Source organism: Trachypithecus francoisi, unplaced genomic scaffold, assembly GCF_009764315.1.
Source record: "Trachypithecus francoisi isolate TF-2019V2 unplaced genomic scaffold, Tfra_2.0 Contig01440, whole genome shotgun sequence".
NCBI classification, from domain to species: Eukaryota; Metazoa; Chordata; class Mammalia; order Primates; family Cercopithecidae; genus Trachypithecus; species Trachypithecus francoisi.
This window is the reverse complement of record NW_022681431.1, coordinates 9,727,665-9,746,735: the sequence shown is the minus strand read 5'-3', so window position 1 is coordinate 9,746,735 and position 19,071 is coordinate 9,727,665. Positions and strand designations below refer to the sequence as shown.

The window sequence follows — 19,071 nt, the reverse complement described above, 5'->3', positions numbered from 1 at the left end:
TTTGAGTGAGATAGAATACATGATAAAACCACATAATTTATATCATTATAAATAACACACAAAAATTTGAAGGCTGAAATAATATACATGAGCAGTCATAAAATATAATGAAATCATGTCCTTTGCAGCAACATGGATGGAGCTTGAGGTTATTATCCTAAGTGTACTCAGAAACAGAAAATCAAACAGCACATGTTCTCACTTATAAGTGGGAGCTAAATAATGGGTACCTATGGACATAAAGATGGAAATAGCAAACACTGGCACTCCAAAAGGGGGTGAGTAGAAGGGGGGCAAGGGTTGAAAAGTTACCTGAGTACAGTGTTCACTATTTAGCTGATAGGTATGACAGAAGCCCAATCCCCACCAGTACGCAATATACACAAACACGCACACGTGGCTGGGCGTGGTGGCTCATGCCTGTAATCCCAGCACTTGGGAGGCTGAGGCAGGTAGATCACTTGAGGTGAGGAGTTCGAGATCAGCCTGGCCAACATGATGAAACCCCCATCTCTACTAAAAATACAAAAATTAGCTGGGTGTGGTGGCACGCGCCTGTAATCCCGGCTATTTGGGAGGCTGAGGCGGGAAGATCACTTGAACCTGCAAGGCAGAGGTGCAGTGAGCCAAGATCACACCTCTGGGTGACAGAGTGAGACTCCATCTCAAAAAATAAAACAAAACAAAACTAACATGCACATGTACCTGCTAAATCTAAAATAAAATAATATACACTAAAATGTTAAAATTGATTTTAGTAGAATAAAAGGTGACTAAACATTTTAAAAAGCTATGCCTAGATGAATACTTAATGATTTTACATTGTGGTATTTTTTGAACATGGCAGCAGCTACTATGAATTGTCTGTCCAACTGCCACTTCAGCTTCCTCCCTACTAACAAAACCCCAGCTCAACGGCAAGTGTGCTCAGTGCCAGGGGATGCACAGGGGATGTACTAGTTGATCCATCCCCCTTTGCCAGGGCCCGGTCCAAGAGTGGACACGCAGCCCCACTCTATAAAGAGACAGGGGTGTGGCTGCCAGAGCTGCTGACGGTTCTTCCCGGATAAGGACAGAATAAGAACGCTCCTTTACTACTGTCCACTCTGGCTGTGGACAACGTCATTTAGAGAATGATGCTTGGCACAGGAGCCGCCATTCTGTGAGGATGGCAGAGCAAACAGTTCCGAGGAAATTGTGATGACGTTTTGGCTTCCACCCAACTCTAGAACTATCTATTTACAGACTTCTTGCTACGTGAGATAAACATTTCCATTGCTTAGGCCACCGTCAGGCTAATTTTCTGTTACTTGTGCTGATCACATCCTGTTACAGGCAATTATCTGCCTGGCACCGAATAAATGCCTCATGTTCACTCTAACTTAAAAGCAACCTTATTAAGCTACTACTGTCTCACTCTTACATAAAATAAAATAAATTAAATCAAGCTTAAAGAGGATAAGTGATTTTTTTCCAACCCAAGTTACTGGTGGAGTCAGATTCAAACCCAACCGTGACTTGATAGCCCGGACTCTGCCACTTAATCATGTAGTTAGAAAAGTGTGCAAGCCTATTGTTCCTTCTTTCTGTATTTCACAGAAAGCGTATACACAGATGCAGGTAGCAGCAAATTTGCATCCACTTGCACTCATGTATGAATTTGGCTTTGGGCTCTTCTCCTCTGTCATTTGTCTGTATTCCTTGGTAGAAATGCATGCCTCACAGGCCCGACCAAGAAGGCGGACTCTCCTCTCTTTTCCCACACTTACTGATGAGACCTAACTGGTGCATCAGGGATCTAGAGACAGGTTGTGTGGACTTTGATACAGAGTCATAAGGTTCAAGCCAAGACATCTGAACGGGGCAAAATGAATGTGAAAGCAGTACATGTTCTTCCTCACACTTTCCTGGAAGAGTCAGAAAACTGAAGATTGAAAAATACCCAATACCTAACATCGGGCCATTGAGTTCATCCAAAAAAAGCAGAAGAGTATTTCTGAACCAAAGAAACAGAACAGAGAGGATGAGAATGGAGACCTGCTGGCTGTGCATCAGCTATTTAAAGGAAGAAAGGGCTGGAGCCAGAACTAACCAAAGCTTAGCCTTCGACCAAACAGGGCTTCCCAGCACAGGTTTCCAAGGAACCCTTTCTGCTCCAGTCCTCTACAATGTGAAGAGCCCAGAACAACACTATCCAACGGAGCTGACATGAGCTTCAGCACCGGAAAAGGCAATGTGGTCACCAAATAGTCAGTCAGCCTCACAGCTGCTGGCTGGGCAGGTTGAGGGCTTTGTAGGAAAAGCCCAGCCTTGACAAATGAGTTATAGGCTTGAGGAACTTTGAAAAGGAAGGTGAGCCTGAAAGAAGATGTACCCAAAATCTAACGGGCCACTAGGAATCAGGGATGGGGGTGGAGGGGAAATGGTTCTTCCTGGGCCCCTGCGGTTCATACTGTCCCAGAGGCCATGTGCCACGACACCAGCAAAGGGAGGCTGTGCCATCAGTGTCTAACAGCCACACACGCCGCCACATGAGACCTTTTTCTAACCTGCAAATATCTCCCCAGCTGAACCCGGGAAAATACCAGCCCTACTGTCAAGACAAGAGGAGAAGCTATTCCTCCAGGGACAACACAGTACGATGACCTGGTAAAGGGAACAGGATCACAGACCCAAAAAAGTAACACTGAGTAGGTGGCTTTGGCAGTGCTAGGACAGGAGACAGAGGCCGGCCTCTGAAACCCAAAGTTTTTGAAGTGGGCATCGTCAGCCAAGTGTCAAAGAGGCCATTATTCAATACATCCCTAACTTCTCGTACCAAGGGTTTAGTTTTGTTGTTAGCAATATATGACTCCAGCTCATACATGAGTAATAACTGCAAAGGAAAGAGTACAGGGAACATGTCCTGGGCCCAACATGTCCCCCAAAGGCTTTTGCAGGGTGCTGGGAGGAGTCTCTGACTTCTTCCCTTCTATTACCTGCAGCGATTATAGCAACTCACATAGGAGGCACCTGGCTAAGACGAGCCAGGAGGAAAAGGCATAGAACAGCCTGACACCATAAATTTAGGGCATCAGGCCCAGGGTGAGGACAGGATATAAAACAGGAAGGGGCAGGAGTAGGGACCGGAGAGCTCTAGTCACTGCTTCTGGGAGACTTGAAATCTCTATTTTGTTTGAAAATAGACTCAGGTAGAGAAAAAGGACATGAGTATTTATTGAGTGCCTGCTGGTTGTGGCCTTGTGCAGTTTTCATCTATAACAGCCCATGAATCCTCACGCCTGGGAGGTAGGTATCATCCCCATTTGTGTCGGATAAGGAATAGGAGGCTCAGAAAGGTTAGGTAGTTTGTCCAAGGACACAGAACCAGGAACTGGCCAGCTTGGACCGAGAGCTTAAGTCTCAGACTCAATCCTTGCTCTCTCTCCTATGCTGCCTCCAGGAGGAAGGAGGGAGCACCAATAGAAGCTGCAGTCCTCACGCTTCCTGCCCCGGCGGCCCAGCAGGCACCAAGAGAAGCCAGCCCCTACCCACAGACCCTCCCCACCTACCTTGGGAGGATGCATCAGTGGATGAGATTAAGACATAAATACAAAAATAAATAGGGCCAAGTCCCCAGCAGCAAGGATGTGCCATCTCCATGCTGCAGGAAGGTTCACTGTGCCATTCACAGCTGCTATGAGAGGAAGCCCTGGGGGACCTGGGACAATGGCTGCCAAAGGCTGGAGTGGGTGGGCTCAGTGGGCCCCTTCTGGGTCTCACAGATTCAAGAACAAAATGTCTGGAGCAGGCAGCAGCCGTGGGCACAGGCACCGTCCTCCTCCATCTGCTCATTTTACCGGTGTTTGTGATCCAAGAGGGATTCAAAATCGGGGGAACATACAAGTTTGTGCTTCACGTGTCCCAGGACTGTCATCTCCCCTGTCCTACTGTCTCCAAGGCCCACGGACACCAGCTCCTGCCAATTGACAGAGACAGTGATGAGAACCACCACCACGTGCCCAGCGTGTAGAGCTGTGAATGGGGACATGATACTCCCAGAAACCCCCTCCCTTATTTAGCACTGGCTCTTCAATCCTCCTCCTCCCTTGTCCTAAGGAGGCTCTTACCTGCAAGAAGGAGCAGGCTGTTCCCATGGTCACGTCCAGAGTCACCTTGCCCAGGAGGAGTTGCACCCTTCCAGACTTGCGGATGAGTAGCTTGCCAACCTGACCCTCTGTCAGGTCAGCCAAGGTACAAGCATTCTCTGCCAGCTTGGCTTCCTGCACAGAAAACCAGAGGATGGACACTGGGCTAGGAGCTCTTTCCTCCATCTTTCATGAACCCCCTTCTACTCCCCAAGAGAAAGGCACAGCAAAGGTCAGAATGAGCTCCCCAAAGAGTGCCTTCTCCTAGGGCTGTCTGCTATGGTTAAAATACAAAACCCATAGCAAACAAATACATAAATGGACAAAATATCAGTAACTGCTGAAGCTGAGTTCTGGTACATGGCAGTTTACATTCTCATTTTTTTTTGAGACAAGGTCTGACTTTGTCACCCAGACTGGGGTGTGGTGGCGCGATCTTGGCTCACTGCAACCTCTGCCTCCTGGGTTCAAGCCATCCCCCCACCTCAGCCTCCCAAGTAGCAGGGACTACAGGCACACGCCACCATGCCTGGCTAGTTTTTGTATTAGCCATGGTGCCACGATGTTGCCCAGGCCAGTCCTGATCTCCTGGGCTCAAGTGATCCTCCCATCTCGGCCTTCCAAAGTGCTAGGATTAGAGGCATGAGCCACCACACCTGGCCATATGTTCTCTCATTTGTATGTCTTTGAAATATTTCCTTATAAGAAGTGAACACACACCCCTGCAACACACACACACAATTGGGGTTGGAGGTACAAAGCCCCATGGCTCTTGCAGGCATCAAGAAAAACCATCCATTATTGTCCCATTTCAGCCAGGGTGGCATGGCTTTGCTTCCCACTACAGGTCACCACTTCCCCTCTTAGTCCCCGACTCTATCCCACAGGCCTCTGCCTGAGCATACCCGGTCTTTCTCCTGCTTGATGAGCACCATCTGTCCATCCTCACCCTGCACCTCTGTCTTGATGGGCTTGATGTCCTGGGTGGGCGGCTGGCCAGGGAGGGTGTCTGGCAGTTGCAGAAACAGCAGTTCCTCCTCCTTGGTGAGGCTCAGCTCCCTGAGCAGCTCTGCCACGGATACATCCTTTGGGAGGCCTGGGGTCTTCCTGGCTGCTTTGGGAGGAGCCTTCACCTTGGCCTCTTCCTCATCTCGTGGCTCCTCTTTCACTGCCCGGGTGATAGAAATGGAATGCTATCACATGACCACCCTCCATACCAGCTCACTGTTACCAGCCCTTTGCCCCCGTATGCTCCACCGTCACTCAGCCAGGGAGTGGGAAGGGGGCACTGGTTATAGAGAGGGGCAAGAGACAACATGTTTAAATCTCGCCTGACTTATCTAAAAAGGGACATCTGAGGCTGGGCCCACCACTCCATGTCAACACAGGAACCCTCTGCGAGGGAGAATCGGGCATCTTTGTTCAGCTCATGTATCTTACAGCCGGGATGGGAGGACCTGCTCATAAGCAGCAGTCAGGGACACACGCAAAGGATGCCCGATGCACGGGATTCCTGGGGAGCAACCATGGAATTGGAGATGAGAAGTTAACTGACAGAGTACCTTTCACAGCAGCTACGTCCACCTCCATGTCCTCTTCCTTGGGGCCAGTCAGCCAAGGTTTAACATCTGGTTCGTCATTTTCTTCCTTAAAAAGCCACCCCGAGTGAGCCAGCGGCAGCTGCACAGGCATATTTCGAGTGTCGTTCCTCAGCCCGGGGTCATCGAGGAACTGCCAAAAAGAGTCTGGGTCATCCAGCCTGCTAGCACATGCACCTGGATCAAAGTCTGCTTTAGTCCCTTTCTAACCACAGATTCCTGCTGCTCCCCAGGATTCCAGGACATCAGTGAGCTCTTCTGCCCCTCACCTGGCTCCCCAGAAGCCCTGTTCTACAGTCACAAGGAAGCCCCTTCCCCACAGCCTCCTGGTACCCACATCGTCCTTCTCCAGCATGCGCAAGATCTGTTTAGTTTCTTCGTCTGTCTCTCTCTTCTCTTTTTTGATGTTGATGATATGAGAAGGTCCCATGTCTGATACATCCACTGTCTTATCCCAGTTCCCTGTGGGAAATCACCCAGGTCACTAGGGATCAATAAGGAAGATGCCAACAGCAAGGAAAACTGAACTGGGAGCGGGGAAATTCCACTGTTCTTGCCCTTCTCTTGGGCAGTCTGAACTGAAATTCACTGATTCCTTCCTTGTACCTTTTTTCTTCATCATTTCAGCTGGGCCCTGCTCAAAGATTGAGTGAGACTGGATCACTTCTGGGCGGCCTCGTCCTCGTCCATGCCCCTCTCGCTGTCGGTCTCTGTCCCTTTCACGCTTCTCCTTCTTGACAGTTACTTCTTCCTTGGGCCTGGAAAAAAGAATGGATTAAGGGAAACCACTCACTCATTGTGTCTCCAAAAACTGGCCTTACTCTCCCATACCACTTCACTCCAAGACAGTGGAGAGTTTGAGCCAATAATTACACCATGAGAAGCAGAATCCAATCCTAATTCTAGCACTTTTCTCACTTCCTTGATGAGGCAGGATTTTTTCAGTTTGCTTTACTTTACCTTCTTGTCCAAAAATGTAGATTTTTGTTTGCATTGGGAATGAAAGCAGGAAGGCAGAAATGCAAAGGAACTTCAGGGAAAGCGTGATACATCTTTGTTTAAACTATTGGCTCTCAACGCGGGCCATCAAAGAGAATCACTCCATTCTACTGCCAACAAGTTAAATCATAATTTCTAGAGATGGAACCCTAGACACCAGTATTTTTTTTTTTTAAGCTTGCACATTAGAATCACCCAGGAGCCAGGGTTGAAAATCACTAGTGAAAAGAACTAAAGATATAAATTTAAATTTTGGAGCCACAAACCTAGTTATTTTTCCCCAAAACCCCAAATTCAGAGCAAGTAAATAAGGGGCAAGTATTCAGAAGGACTAGCTACTTACTCTTCCTTGATCTTCCGACTGATGATATTTGGGGTGAAGGTTTTCTGAAAGCAAAATACAGGAGTCACTGATGTGTTAGGTTCTGACCCCAAAGTACAGAGGAAAATAAAAATTCCCAAAGGGCATCTTCTACAGACCATGGCCACCACGACTCTCTTTGGCACATTCCACAGTGCTGTCAGTTTTATAGACACACATGTGCCTGAAAAGGAGGAACGTCATGGTGTGGTGGCAGTGGAGTCATGCATAGAAGAAAGGGGCACCAAAAACCATTTTTAACCAGCAGCCTTAGGAAAGATCCTGAAAGAAGGTCCTCTGGGACTTCTAAAAGCAAAGGAATTTCTCTGGTCTCACCTCTTATCTTCAAACTGCTGTAGAGACCAGTCAGTATCATGGGGGAACATCTCTAGCAGCAAGGCCTAAGTAGGGAAGGCCACAGATCTGCCAACACTCTCAATCAGGTGATTATGGATTTTCCATATTTTCCAAGGCAAAGTTAGGTTTTTAAAGACTGCTTTACGTCCAGGTGTGGTGGCTCACGCCTGTAATCCCAGTACTTTGGGAGGCCAAGGCAGGTGGATCATGAGGTCAGGAGTTCAAGATCAGCCTGGCCAAGATGGTGAAACCCCGTCTCTACTAAAAACTACAAAAATTAGCCAGGCGCGGTGGCAGGCCTCTGTAATCCCAGCTACTTGGGAGGCTGAGGGAGAAGAATCGCTTGAACCCCGGGAGGTGGAGGTTGCAGTAAGCTGAGATGGTGCCTCTGTGCTACAGCCTGGGCGACAGAAAGAGACTCCGTTAAAAACAAAACAAAACAAACAAAAAAAAAAAACTGCTTTATTTGGCCGGGAGCGGTGGCTCACGCCTGTAATCCCAGCACTATGGGAGGCCGAGGCGGGTGGATCACAAGGTCAGGGGTTCAAGAACAGCCTGGCCAACATGGTGAAACCTTGTGTCTACTAAAAATACAAAAATCAGCTGGACACGGTGGCGGGCACCTGTAATCCCAGCTACTCAGGAGGCTGAGGCAGGAGACTCGCTCAAACCCGGGAGGCAGAGGTTGCAGTGAGCTAAGATCATGCCATTACACTCCAGCTTGGGGGACAAGGGCGAGACTGCGTCTCAAAAAAAAAAAAAACCAAAAACCTGCTTTATTCTTCTGTCATCCTGACCCCACCCCTTTCTGGGCTAATCTTGACATCCACAGTCATATACACATGGGAGAGGCCACAGAGCCTCGAATGCCATGCCTAGGATTCATGATACTCTAGATAACAAGTTTGCACACTGAGATGGTGAATTCTGAACCCTCTAAGACTGTGAAGTTTATGCCTGCCTGGCTTTCATGGGTTTCTTAAAGATGTCCAAACATACAATAAAAGTAAATAAACACTGTTCAAATTGCTTTTGAATGACTTTAACTTATTAGGATTCTCCCGTCTTTCAACCACCTCTGGGAATCATTTCAACATCTTGTATTCAGTACCCAGATTTGAAGACAGGACAGGCTCCCTAGAATTTAAAGAGGGGTAGGCTTGAGGCCCAACGACACTCGTGACACATAGTAGGCCCTGCACAAACATTAGTTGAATGCCGGGGCTTGGAATTCAAGGTAGTTGAGTTTCTTTAGAAACGCGCCGTTGGATACCTTCTTGACTCCCCCGAGGGTTAGGTCCCTGGAACGGATGGAGGGAAGGCGGCCGGGGGTGAGGGGAGGCGCCGGCCGCCGCCCGATGAGCCCCCGGGCCCCAGTCAGGAGGGGTCGGGGCCCTCCCGGAGTGCTTGGCTCGCCGGCGGCGTTTCCTTCCGACATGTTGCCTGGGAGAGAAGGGACGGCGAGATTACCAGAGTGGACTGACACGCGAACCCTGGCGGAACCCAACCCCCTTGCTTTCCGGTCCCCCAGTCGGTGCGTCCCACCAGTGGCCTCTCAGCTCCTCCCCTCCCACGTGGCGAGATTCCCGGGACCACCCAGGTGAGAGCCTTTGGCTCGCGACACGCCCTCTCTCCAGGAACCCCGCCCAGGAACCAGGCAGGGACGCACCCGGGCCGCGACTCCACACCGCGCGTCACCACTTCACCTGCGACGCGACCCGCTGCCAGCCTTAGGTCTCCGCGCCGGGCGGAAGTCTGCGTGGCACGGCCTGGGCGCCGCCATCTTGGCGCGGGGCGGATGTGACGTTTTGGAGGCGGGACTGGGCCACAGTATTTATCAGGCGGCGCTTCGCTCCTCTCCGCCTTCTCTTCCCGGTTCTTCCCGGAGTCGGGAAAAGCTGGGTTGAGAGGGCGAAAAAGGATGAGGGAACCGGTCTGGGCTACGCTATGCTGCGGTGCTCGGGGGTCTTGGCACCCGGGCGGTGGCGTGGAGCTGCCGAGATCAGGGTCCGGGTCTTGTCGGCCGCCACGCCACAATGTGAGGCTTCGCCTCGGCGGAGCCCCTGGGAGCTTGGGGGTAGCTGCTCTGCTCGGGATGGGGCGAGGGGCGCGGCACAGAGAGCGAGACCTGGACTTAGAGTCGGGGAGTCCTGGGCCACGCCGACCCCTGTCTGCGGGTTCTCCATGGTGACCTTGGAGTGGTCACTACCTCCGGGCAGCGACCTCGCCCACTCTCGGGGACCCCTTCCCTGTGCTCCTGGTGGAGTCCTGGGGTGAGGCTGTCAGGGCAGCGTTGGAACAGCCGCAGTGGACCAACCGGTGCCCAGTCACACCCGCTTGGGATCACGAAGGCGGTGGCCCTCGGGTGCGCTCTTGGTCAAAGCCTGGAGAGAATTGGAATACCAAGTTTGCTCTACTGCTGGAGGAATTTAAAGAACTTTTATTGACTCCAGCGTTTGTGATATAACATAAAAAGTGTCATTTAATGTTATTTCCCATCCCCCAGACCGTATAAAAACATTATTACGGGGAGTTTGAGGAAAAGAAATCATTTCTACCAGAATGCCACGTAGAGTACTACTATTAAAAATTTTGTAATGTGTCTACTAGTCTTCACAGAGTTGTATCACAATTTTGTATCCTTTTTCTTTTTTTGAGACGAGGTTTCTGCATACTGCAACCTCTGCCTCCCAGCCTCAAGCCATGCTCCCACCTCAGCCTCCGAGTAGCTGGGACTCTAAATGCATGCCACCACGCCCGGCTAATTTTTTTTTCTTTTTTCTTTTTTCTTTTTCTTTCTTCTTCTTTTTTTTTTTTTTTTTTTGGGTTTTTCACTGTGTTGCTCAGACTGGTCTTGAACTCCTGAGCTCAAGTGATGCCACCCGCCTCGGCCTCCAAATGTGCTGGGATTGCAGGCGTCAGCCACTGCGCCTAGCCTGTATCCTTTTTCAAATAACATTTCTCTGTTACGGCATCAAAGACTGCGTAGTTCCCCAGTGGCTGTATCATGATTTAAGTATTTCCCTGATTGTTTCTTTTTTCCCTGTTTTAAATAATGCTGTAGTGAATATCTGGTACATTCGACGTGCTTTTTTTCGATTTTGTTTTGGTTTTTGTTTTCTTTAGGATTATATTCCTGGGATAGATTTCCCGTCCTGGGATAACCGGCCAAAAGAAGGTTTTTTTTTTGTTTTTGTTTTTGTTTTTTAAGTAAATATTTGGGATGGGCTTGGTGGCTTACGCTTGTAATCCCAGTGCTTTGAGAGGCAGAGGTGGGAGGATCGCTTGAAAGGCTCAGCAGTTCGAGACTGCAGTGAGCTATGATCCAGCCCCCGCACTCCAGCCTGGGTGACACAGCAAGACCCTATCTCTAAAAACATTTTTTAAATTAAACTTTTAATTTTGAGAACATGGTAGATTCCTGTAGAGTTGTAAGAAACCATGTAGAGAGATCCCAAGTATTGTTTACTCATTTTCCCCCAGTAGTAACATCTTGCCACCAGAATATTGACATTGGTACAGTCAAGATACAAGAAGTTTCCATTACCACAAGGATTCCTCTAGCTGCCCTTTTATAGCCACACTTCCCTCCCCCCACCTCCTCCCACCACTAATCTGTTTTCCATTTCTGCCATTTTGGTATTTCAAAAGTGTTATATAAATGGAATCATACAGTATGTGACTTCTTAGGATTGCTTTTTTCACTCGGCATTGTTCCCCGGAGATCATCCAAGTTGTTGTGTGTATCAATAGTTCGTTCCCTTTTATTGCAAAGTATTCATGGTTTGTTTAACCATTCACCCTTTGAAAGACATCTGAGTGGTTTTCCATTGGGGGTTATTATGGATAAAGCTGCTGTGAAAATACATGTACAAGATTTTGTGTGAACATAAGTTTTTATTTCTCTGGGATAATTGCCCATGAGTGCAATCATTGGGTCATATGGTAGTTGTATCTTAGTTTTACAAGAAACTGCCAAGCTGGTTTCCACAGTGGCTGTACCATTTTGTACATGCACATTTTATGGTTCTTCATTCATATTGCTAAATTGCTTTCAAAAAGGATTGTGCGGCCAGGCGTGGTGGCTCATGCCAGTAATCCCAGCACTTTGGAAGGCCAAGGTGGGCAGATCACTTGAGGTCAGGAGTTCCAGACCAGCCTGGCCAACATGGCGAAACCCTGTCTCTACTAAAAATACAAAAATTAGCTGGGTGTGATGGTGCATGCCCATAATCCCAGCTACTCAGGAGGCTGAGGCACGAGAATCGCTTGAACCGGGGAGGCGGAGGTTGCAGTGAGCTGAGATCACGCCATTGCACTCCAACCTGGGTGACAGGGGGACACTCTGTCTCAAAACACCAAAAACAAACAAAAAAAAAACAAAAAAGATTGTGCTGAAATGCATCAACACTAAAAATGTGTGTATTCTTAGTATTATTGTATAATAGTCAAACGTATACACACATACACACATTGTGGGCTTTTGATGGAGTCCTGGGTGAGGCTGTGTGGGCAGCCTTGGAACAGCCACAATGGGTCAACCAGTGCCTAGTCACACCCATCCTGGGCTCACAGCAGTGGCCCTCATGTGCACTCTTGGTCAAAGCCTGGAAGGAATCTGAATACCAAGTTTGCTCTACTGTTGGGATTTAAAGAACTTTTATTGGCTAGGTGTGGTGGCTCATGCCGGTAATGCCAGCACTTTAGGAGGCCGAGGCGGGTGGATCACCTGAGGTCAGGAGTTCGAGACCAGCCTGGCCAACATGATGAAACTCTGTCTCTACTAAAAGTACAAAAATTAGCCAGCCGTGGTGGCGGGCATCTGTAATCCCAGCTACTTGGGAGATTGAGGCAGGAGAATCGCTTGAACCCAGGAGAAGGAGACTGCAGTGAGCCAAGATTGCACTATTGCACTCCAGCCTGGGTGACAAGAGCAAAACTCCATCTGAAAACAAACAGGCTGGGCGCAGTGGCTCACACCTGTAATCCCAGCACTTTGGGAGGCCAAGGTGGGCGGATCACAAGGTCAGGAGTTTGAGACTAGCCTGACCAACATGGTGAAAACCCATTTCTACTAAAAATACAAAAATTAGCTGGGCGTGGTGGCATGCGCCTGTAGTCCCAGCTACTTGGGAGGCTGAGGCAGGAGAATAGGTTGAATCCGGGAGGCGGATGTTGAAGTGAGCCGAAATCGCGCCACTGCACTCCAGCCTGGGAGACAGAGGAAGACTCCGTTTAAAAAAAAAAAAAAGAACTTTTATTGACTCTGAAATTTATTGACTCTGTACACACACACACACACACAAAGGTAGTACATAAGAATATATAATTTTAGGGTGTAGTGGCACCCACCTGTAGTGCCACCTACTTGGGAGGCTGAGGTGAGAGGATCGATTGATCCTAGGAGTTCAAGGCTGCAGTGAGCTCTGATTGTGCTACTGCGCTCCAGCCTGGGAGACAAAGGAGACCTTGTCTCAAAAAAACAAACAGAAAAGAGAATATATAATTTTTTGTCCACAACCTTTTGAGTATTGGCTCTTAAAATTTAAAACTTTGTTTGCCAATTTACTGATATATTAATATTTTATGTTGCTTTCTAAACAGACCTTTTTCAACTTCTTTCTCCATGTTGATTTTACAATAATCAAACCAAACCTATACCCTTTTCCTGTTCCCTACAGAGCTACACGCAACAGCCCTTAGTCTGTAATTATAGCACTGGATAAAATAGCTTTGATTTCATTCTGTTGGGCTTTGAAGTTCACCAAGTAGTAGCTTTTCTGGTTTATTTTGTATTTTTAAAAGTACACTCATTCATTTTAGAAAATTTGGAAAAATTTAAAAAGCACTGAGAAGAAAAAGCTATCCATTATTAGCCCATCAAATGTTTTATATACTTGAAGTTATTTTTCTATGCATTTAGATTTTTTTAATTGGGATATTTTACACAGTGGTCTTTTAACATTTTTATCTATTTATTTATTTTGAGACCAGGTTATGAGACTGGCTAGTTTTTGTATTTTTAGTAGAGTCGGGGTTTTGCCATGTTGCCCAGGCTAGTCTTGAACTCCTGGGCTCAATCCATCCGCCCACCTCTACCTCCCAAAGTGCTGGGATTACAGGTGTGAGCCACTGTGCCCAGCTGAGCTTAGTTTATTGTTAATAACGTTTTATTTTCACAAATATCATAATAAAGACAATACTCTCATTGTAATTTAACTAACTCTTAAGAATAAATACAGTCTTCTGGGTCTAAATGCAGGTTTAAAAGGTATAACAGATTCTGTCAAAAATCTGTTCTTGTGAATTTTTTTTTTTTTAAGATGGAGTCTTGCTCTGTTGCCCAGGCTCTAGTGCAATGGCATGATATTGACTCACTGCAACCTCTGCCTCCCGGGTTGAAGCAATTCTCCTACCTCAGCCTCCCAAAGTGCTGGGATTACCGGCATGAGCTACTACGTCCGGACATTTTTTTTTTTTTTCCTGAAACAGGGTCTTGCCCTGTTGCCCACGCTGGAGTACGGTGGCTACTCACAGCTACAATCATAGCTCATTGCAGCCTGCAACTCCTGGGCTCAAGGGATCCTCCTGCCTCAGCCTCCTGTGTAGCTGGGACTACAGGTGTGCACCACCATACCCAACTAATTTTTAATTATTTTGTAGAGACAGAATCTCACTATATTGCTCAAGCTGGTCTCAAACTCATGGGTTCAAGCGATCTACCCCCTTCGGCATTCCAAAGTGTTGGAACTACAGGCGTGAGCCATGGCGCCTGGCCTCCTGTGAATTCTTCATGGGCATTAAAAATGAATAAGAAACTGTTTTGAATATGTATTGGTAGAGTAAAAGGAATGTGAGGTATGAGAACGCTATCCAAGTTCAAGCTATTACATGTTCTCTGTAATTTGTCCTTGTTTATTTGCATCATTTTGCAGGCCATTCATTTGCTGGTTCCTCCTTATCGCCTTGACCCTTACATGTTGGAGAGCTCTAGAATTCTGTCCTTGGGGCCAGGTGCGGTGGCTTAGACCTGTAATTCCAGCACTTTGGGAGGCCGAGGTGGGCTGATCACAAGGTCAGGAGATCAAGACCATCCTGGCCAACATGGTGAAACCCCGTCTCTACTAAAATACAAAAAATTAGCCGTGCGTGGTGATGTGCTCTTATAGTCCCAGCTACTTTGGAGGCTGAGGCAGGGGAACCTCTTGAACCCAGGAGGCGGAGGTTGCAGTGAGCCGAGATTGTGCCATTGCACTCCAGCCTGGGCAACAAGAGTGAGACTCCATCTCAAAAAAAAAAAAAAGAAAAAAAAAAAAAAGAATTCTGTCCTTGGAATTCTTTCCTATTTTCTCTATACTAACTCCCGTGACAATGGTCCAGTTTCTCAGCTTCAAGTGTACTGTATGCTGATCACTCCTAAGGCCTCATCTCTAGTCTAGTGCTCCCCGAACCCCTGATGTATCTCTGCCTATTCCATACCTCCAGTTGGATGTCTGCTTGGGCATCTCAAAACCTATGTCTACATCCAAACTTTTTTTTTTTTTTTTTTTGAGACAGGGTCTTGCCCTGTCATCCAGGCTAGAGTGCAGTGACATGATTTCCACTTACTGCAACCTCCGCCTCCCTGATTCAAGCAATTCTCCTGCCTCAGCCTCCTGAGTAGCTGGGATTACAGGCACCTGCCACCAGACCCAGCTAATTTTTGTGTTTTTAGTAGATACGGGGTTTCACCATGTTGGCCAGGCTGGTCTTGAACTCCTGACCTCAAGTGATCCACCTGCCTCGACCTCCCAAAGTGCTGGCATTACTGATGTGAGCCACTGCACCTGGCCACATCCACACTTTTTTGATCTTTCTCCTCAAACTACTTCTCCAAAGTGGTCCCCATCTCAGTAAATGGTAACTGCATCCTGCTAGTTGTTCAGATTAAAAATCTTGCAGGTTTTGTTTTTGGTTTTTTTGTTTGTTTGTTTGTTTTAATGAGACAGGATCTTTCTTATTCTGTCGCCCAGGCTGGAGTGCAGTGGTGTGATCTCGGCTTACTGCAGCCTCAACCTCCCAGGCTCAAGTGATCCTCCCACCTCAGCCTCTCAGGTAGCTGGGACTATAGGCGCACAGATCCATGCCTGAGTAATTTTTAAAACTTTTTGTAGAGTTGGAGTTTCATCATGTTGCCCAGGCTGGTCTTGAGCTCCTGAGTCTCAAGCGATCTGCCCACCTCGGCCTCCCAAAGTGCTGGGATTACAGGCGTGAGCCACTGCGCCCAGCCTTGCGACTCTTGACTCCTCTCTCCCATGCACTACGTCTTATATATCAGCTTTTCCAGGTACATCCGGGATCTTCCCACTTCTCACCACCTTGGTCCAGGCCACCATCATTTATTGCTGATTGTTATAATTGTCTCCTAACTGGCCTCCTTCTACCTGAATCCTCCAAGTCTAGTCTCCACATAGTGCAACTGACATGTTTCACATTGCGACATCTCTGCTCTAAACTTCCCAATGGCTTCCCATTTCAGAGTAAAAATCAGAGGTCTTAGAATGGCCTGCGCCACGGCCCTGCATAATCTCTCCGGCACCTACCATTTCTCCAGTCTCAACTCCTTGCACACTGGCTCCCCCTGCTGTTTCTGGACTGTATCAGGCAACATCCTGCTTCAGGGCCCCTGCACCTGTTACCTTCCTCCACAAAATTCTGCATGGCTCCCGTCCATCCTTTAATCAGATGTTTTTTGTTGTTGTTGTTTATTTTTTTGTCCCAAAGTCACCTTTTCAAAGAGTCCTCCTCTGATGGCCCTATTTAAAATCATAACTCCCAACTTCTCCATGACGTTTCCTATCTCTACGTACCGACTTATTTTTCTCTAGAGCATTTATCACCACTCAACAGACTATAAAGTTTGTTTATTTATTTACTTACCTATTTAATTATGTGTCTTCCCCCACCAGAATGTAAGCCCTATGAGAGCAGGGATTTTTTTTTTTTTTTTTTTTTGGTTCTCCTTTCCCTGCCCACAACTGCAGGATCCTCATTGCCTGAAACAGTGCCTTGTACATAGGTAAGCACCCAGTGAATTTTTTTAAATGGATGATTGAATTCCCATTTGTGATGAGATCAACTAGAAAATTTGGATGTGCATTAGAAAGAATAAGAGTAGATTGTTTCCAGAAAGCAATTGAATTTTGGCACCATTGATGTCAAATCCATCTGTCAGTTGTATTCTCATGTCTTCTCTATAGATTCTTCTGTAAGTGACTCTTAATAGAGTAAGTGTGGCAAGTTTTGGGTGCATGGAGGGAAGGCGCTTCGTCATGGTGTTCGCTGGTATTCAGTATGCCACACTCTTGTCCTGGTGTTATTATTATTATTATTATTATTATTGGCAGTCTGGCTCTGTCACTCAGGCTGGAGTGCAGTGGCAGGATCTTGGCTCACTGCAACCTTCACCTCCCGGCTCAAGTGATTCTCCTGCCTCAGTCTCCTGAGTAGCTGTGACTACAGACGTGCACCACCACGCCTGGGTATCTTTTGTATTTTTAGTAGAGACAGGGTTTTGCCATGTTGGCCAGGCTGGTCTCGAACTCCTGACCTCAGACGATTCGGCTGCCTCGCCTCCCTAAGTCCTGAGATTACAGGAGTGAGCCACCACGCCTGGCCTTGTCCTGGTACCTTGCCAAGCAGTGCACAGTGGTGTTCCATATTTCCTACATCACGTTCTTCCACTTTGGGTATAATTTACTGACTATTCCAGTACTGCAGTTCTATATGAGTCCTTCTACTTATGATTCTCTTTCATCATTCTTCTTGATCTTTTTCTCTTGAAGTTTCCTTTATCCCTCCAACATTTTCTCAGTGTCTCTTCTATAGTTTGTCTGAGTTCTTTAATATAATTCATCATGTTCCCATGTCTTAAAGTGATTAAATATTAAGTTTTCTACAAAATCTGAGATATATATATATATATATATATTTTGAGACAGGTTCTCACTTTGTCACCCAGACTGGAGTGCAATGTTGTGATCATGCCTCACTGCAGCCTCCAAATTCTGGGCTCAAGCAATCCTGCTTCCTCAGCCTCCAGAGTAGTTAGGACTATAGGCCCATGCCACCATGCCCAGCTAATTTTTGTACTTTTTGTGAAGATGGGATTTCACCATGTTGCCCAGGCTGGTCTCGAATTCCTGGGTTCAAGTGATCTGCCCCCTTCAGACTCCTAAAGAGCTGAGATTACAGGTATGAGCCACCGCACCCAGTCATAAAATACTTATTCTTTAGTTTAGTAAATGCTTTTAGAATTAGGTTAATGCTCTTCCTTAAAATAGATGACCAGTGAAGGTTGTAGGTTGTCTAAACATAATTTCAAAAAGAAAATGAAATAGGCACTGAGAAATCCGTGTAGTTCTTATAAATACTCATGACCCACTCTTGTCATTGTAAACACATGTAAATGACCAAAGTGGTTTCCATGGACTACCTGGATGTATGTGCATTCATTGACTCACTGGATCTCCACACTGAGCTCAGCCATAGGGAAATACACATAAACATTTTGAATCTATAAAGTGCATAAGCAATATTAAGACTGTAAATATGTTTTACTTATAGTCTCATTCTCTATTACATCAGACTCTGTATTTGCTATGCATTTTTCTACCACGAAGAATCTGGCCTTGGTACTCAGACAGACCTGAATTTGAATACTAACTAGTTTTACTACTTACGGCCTGAGTCCTCTTTCCCACCTTCCACCTTTTTACAATGGAGTTGATCAGCTGGGCATGGTGGCTCACACCTGTAATCCTAGCACTTTGAGAGGCCAAAGCAGGAGGATCACTTGAGGCCAGGAGTTGGAGACCAGCCTGACCAACATAGTAAGAGCCTGTCTCTATAAAAAAAAAAAAAAAAAAAGAGTATGTGATGAACAGAAAAGATATTGGTAAGTGAAAAAAGAAGGTTATAAAACAGCATTCTTTCATTCTATTTTTGTTAATAAATTATATACATGTATTGGCTGGGTGTGGTGGCTCACACCTGTGTAATCCCAACTACTTTGGAAGGCCAAGGAGGGTGGATTGCTTGCATTTAGGAGTTTGGGACCAGCCTGGGCCACACAGTGAGACCCCATCTCTATAAAAAATTTTAAAATTAGCCAGGTGTGGTGGTGTGCGCCTATAGTCTCAGCTACTGGGGGGGCTGAAGTGGGAGGATTACTTAAGCCAGGGAGGCAGAGGTTGCAGTGAGCTGAGTTTGTGCCACTGCACTCCAACCAGGGTGACAGAGCAAGACCCTGTCTCGAAAAAAATTTAATTAAAAAAAATTCTGGCCAGGCACAGTGGCTCAAGCCTCTAATCCCAACACTTTGGGAGGCCGAGATGGGCGGATCACAAGGTCAGGAGATCGAGACCATGCTGGCTAACACGGTGAAACCCCGTCTCTACTAAAAAATACAAAAAACTAGCCGGGCAAGGTGGTGGGCACCTGTAGTCCCAGCTACTCGGGAGGCTGAGGCAGGAGAACGGCGTAAACCCGGGAGCCAGAGCTTGCAGTGAGCTGAGATCCGGCCACTGCACTCCAGCCTGGGTGACAGAGCGAGACTCCGTCTCAAAAAAAAAAAAAAAAATCTATGTAT

The 19,071-nt window shown here is 47.0% G+C and overlaps 1 protein-coding gene across 2 annotated transcripts; it reads right to left on the bottom strand.

The window, feature by feature from the left end:
- Positions 1-18: 18 nt before the first annotated feature.
- On the bottom strand, positions 19-9,261 carry POLR3D (RNA polymerase III subunit D). Of its 2 annotated transcripts, none has more exons than XM_033227923.1 (9): positions 9,112-9,261; positions 8,716-8,885; positions 7,068-7,111; positions 6,332-6,483; positions 6,063-6,187; positions 5,690-5,858; positions 5,033-5,295; positions 4,110-4,262; positions 19-3,958 (listed from the first exon to the last, which is right to left on the bottom strand). In XM_033227923.1, exons 2-9 carry the CDS (start codon positions 8,878-8,880, stop codon positions 3,836-3,838), a joined length of 1,194 nt encoding a protein of 397 aa, XP_033083814.1. In that variant the 5' UTR covers positions 8,881-8,885; positions 9,112-9,261; the 3' UTR covers positions 19-3,835. The 2 variants fall into 2 exon arrangements, with proteins under 2 accessions (XP_033083814.1, XP_033083824.1); XM_033227933.1 differs by having other exon boundaries at positions 3,193-3,958; positions 9,149-9,248.
- Positions 9,262-19,071: the final 9,810 nt, after the last annotated feature.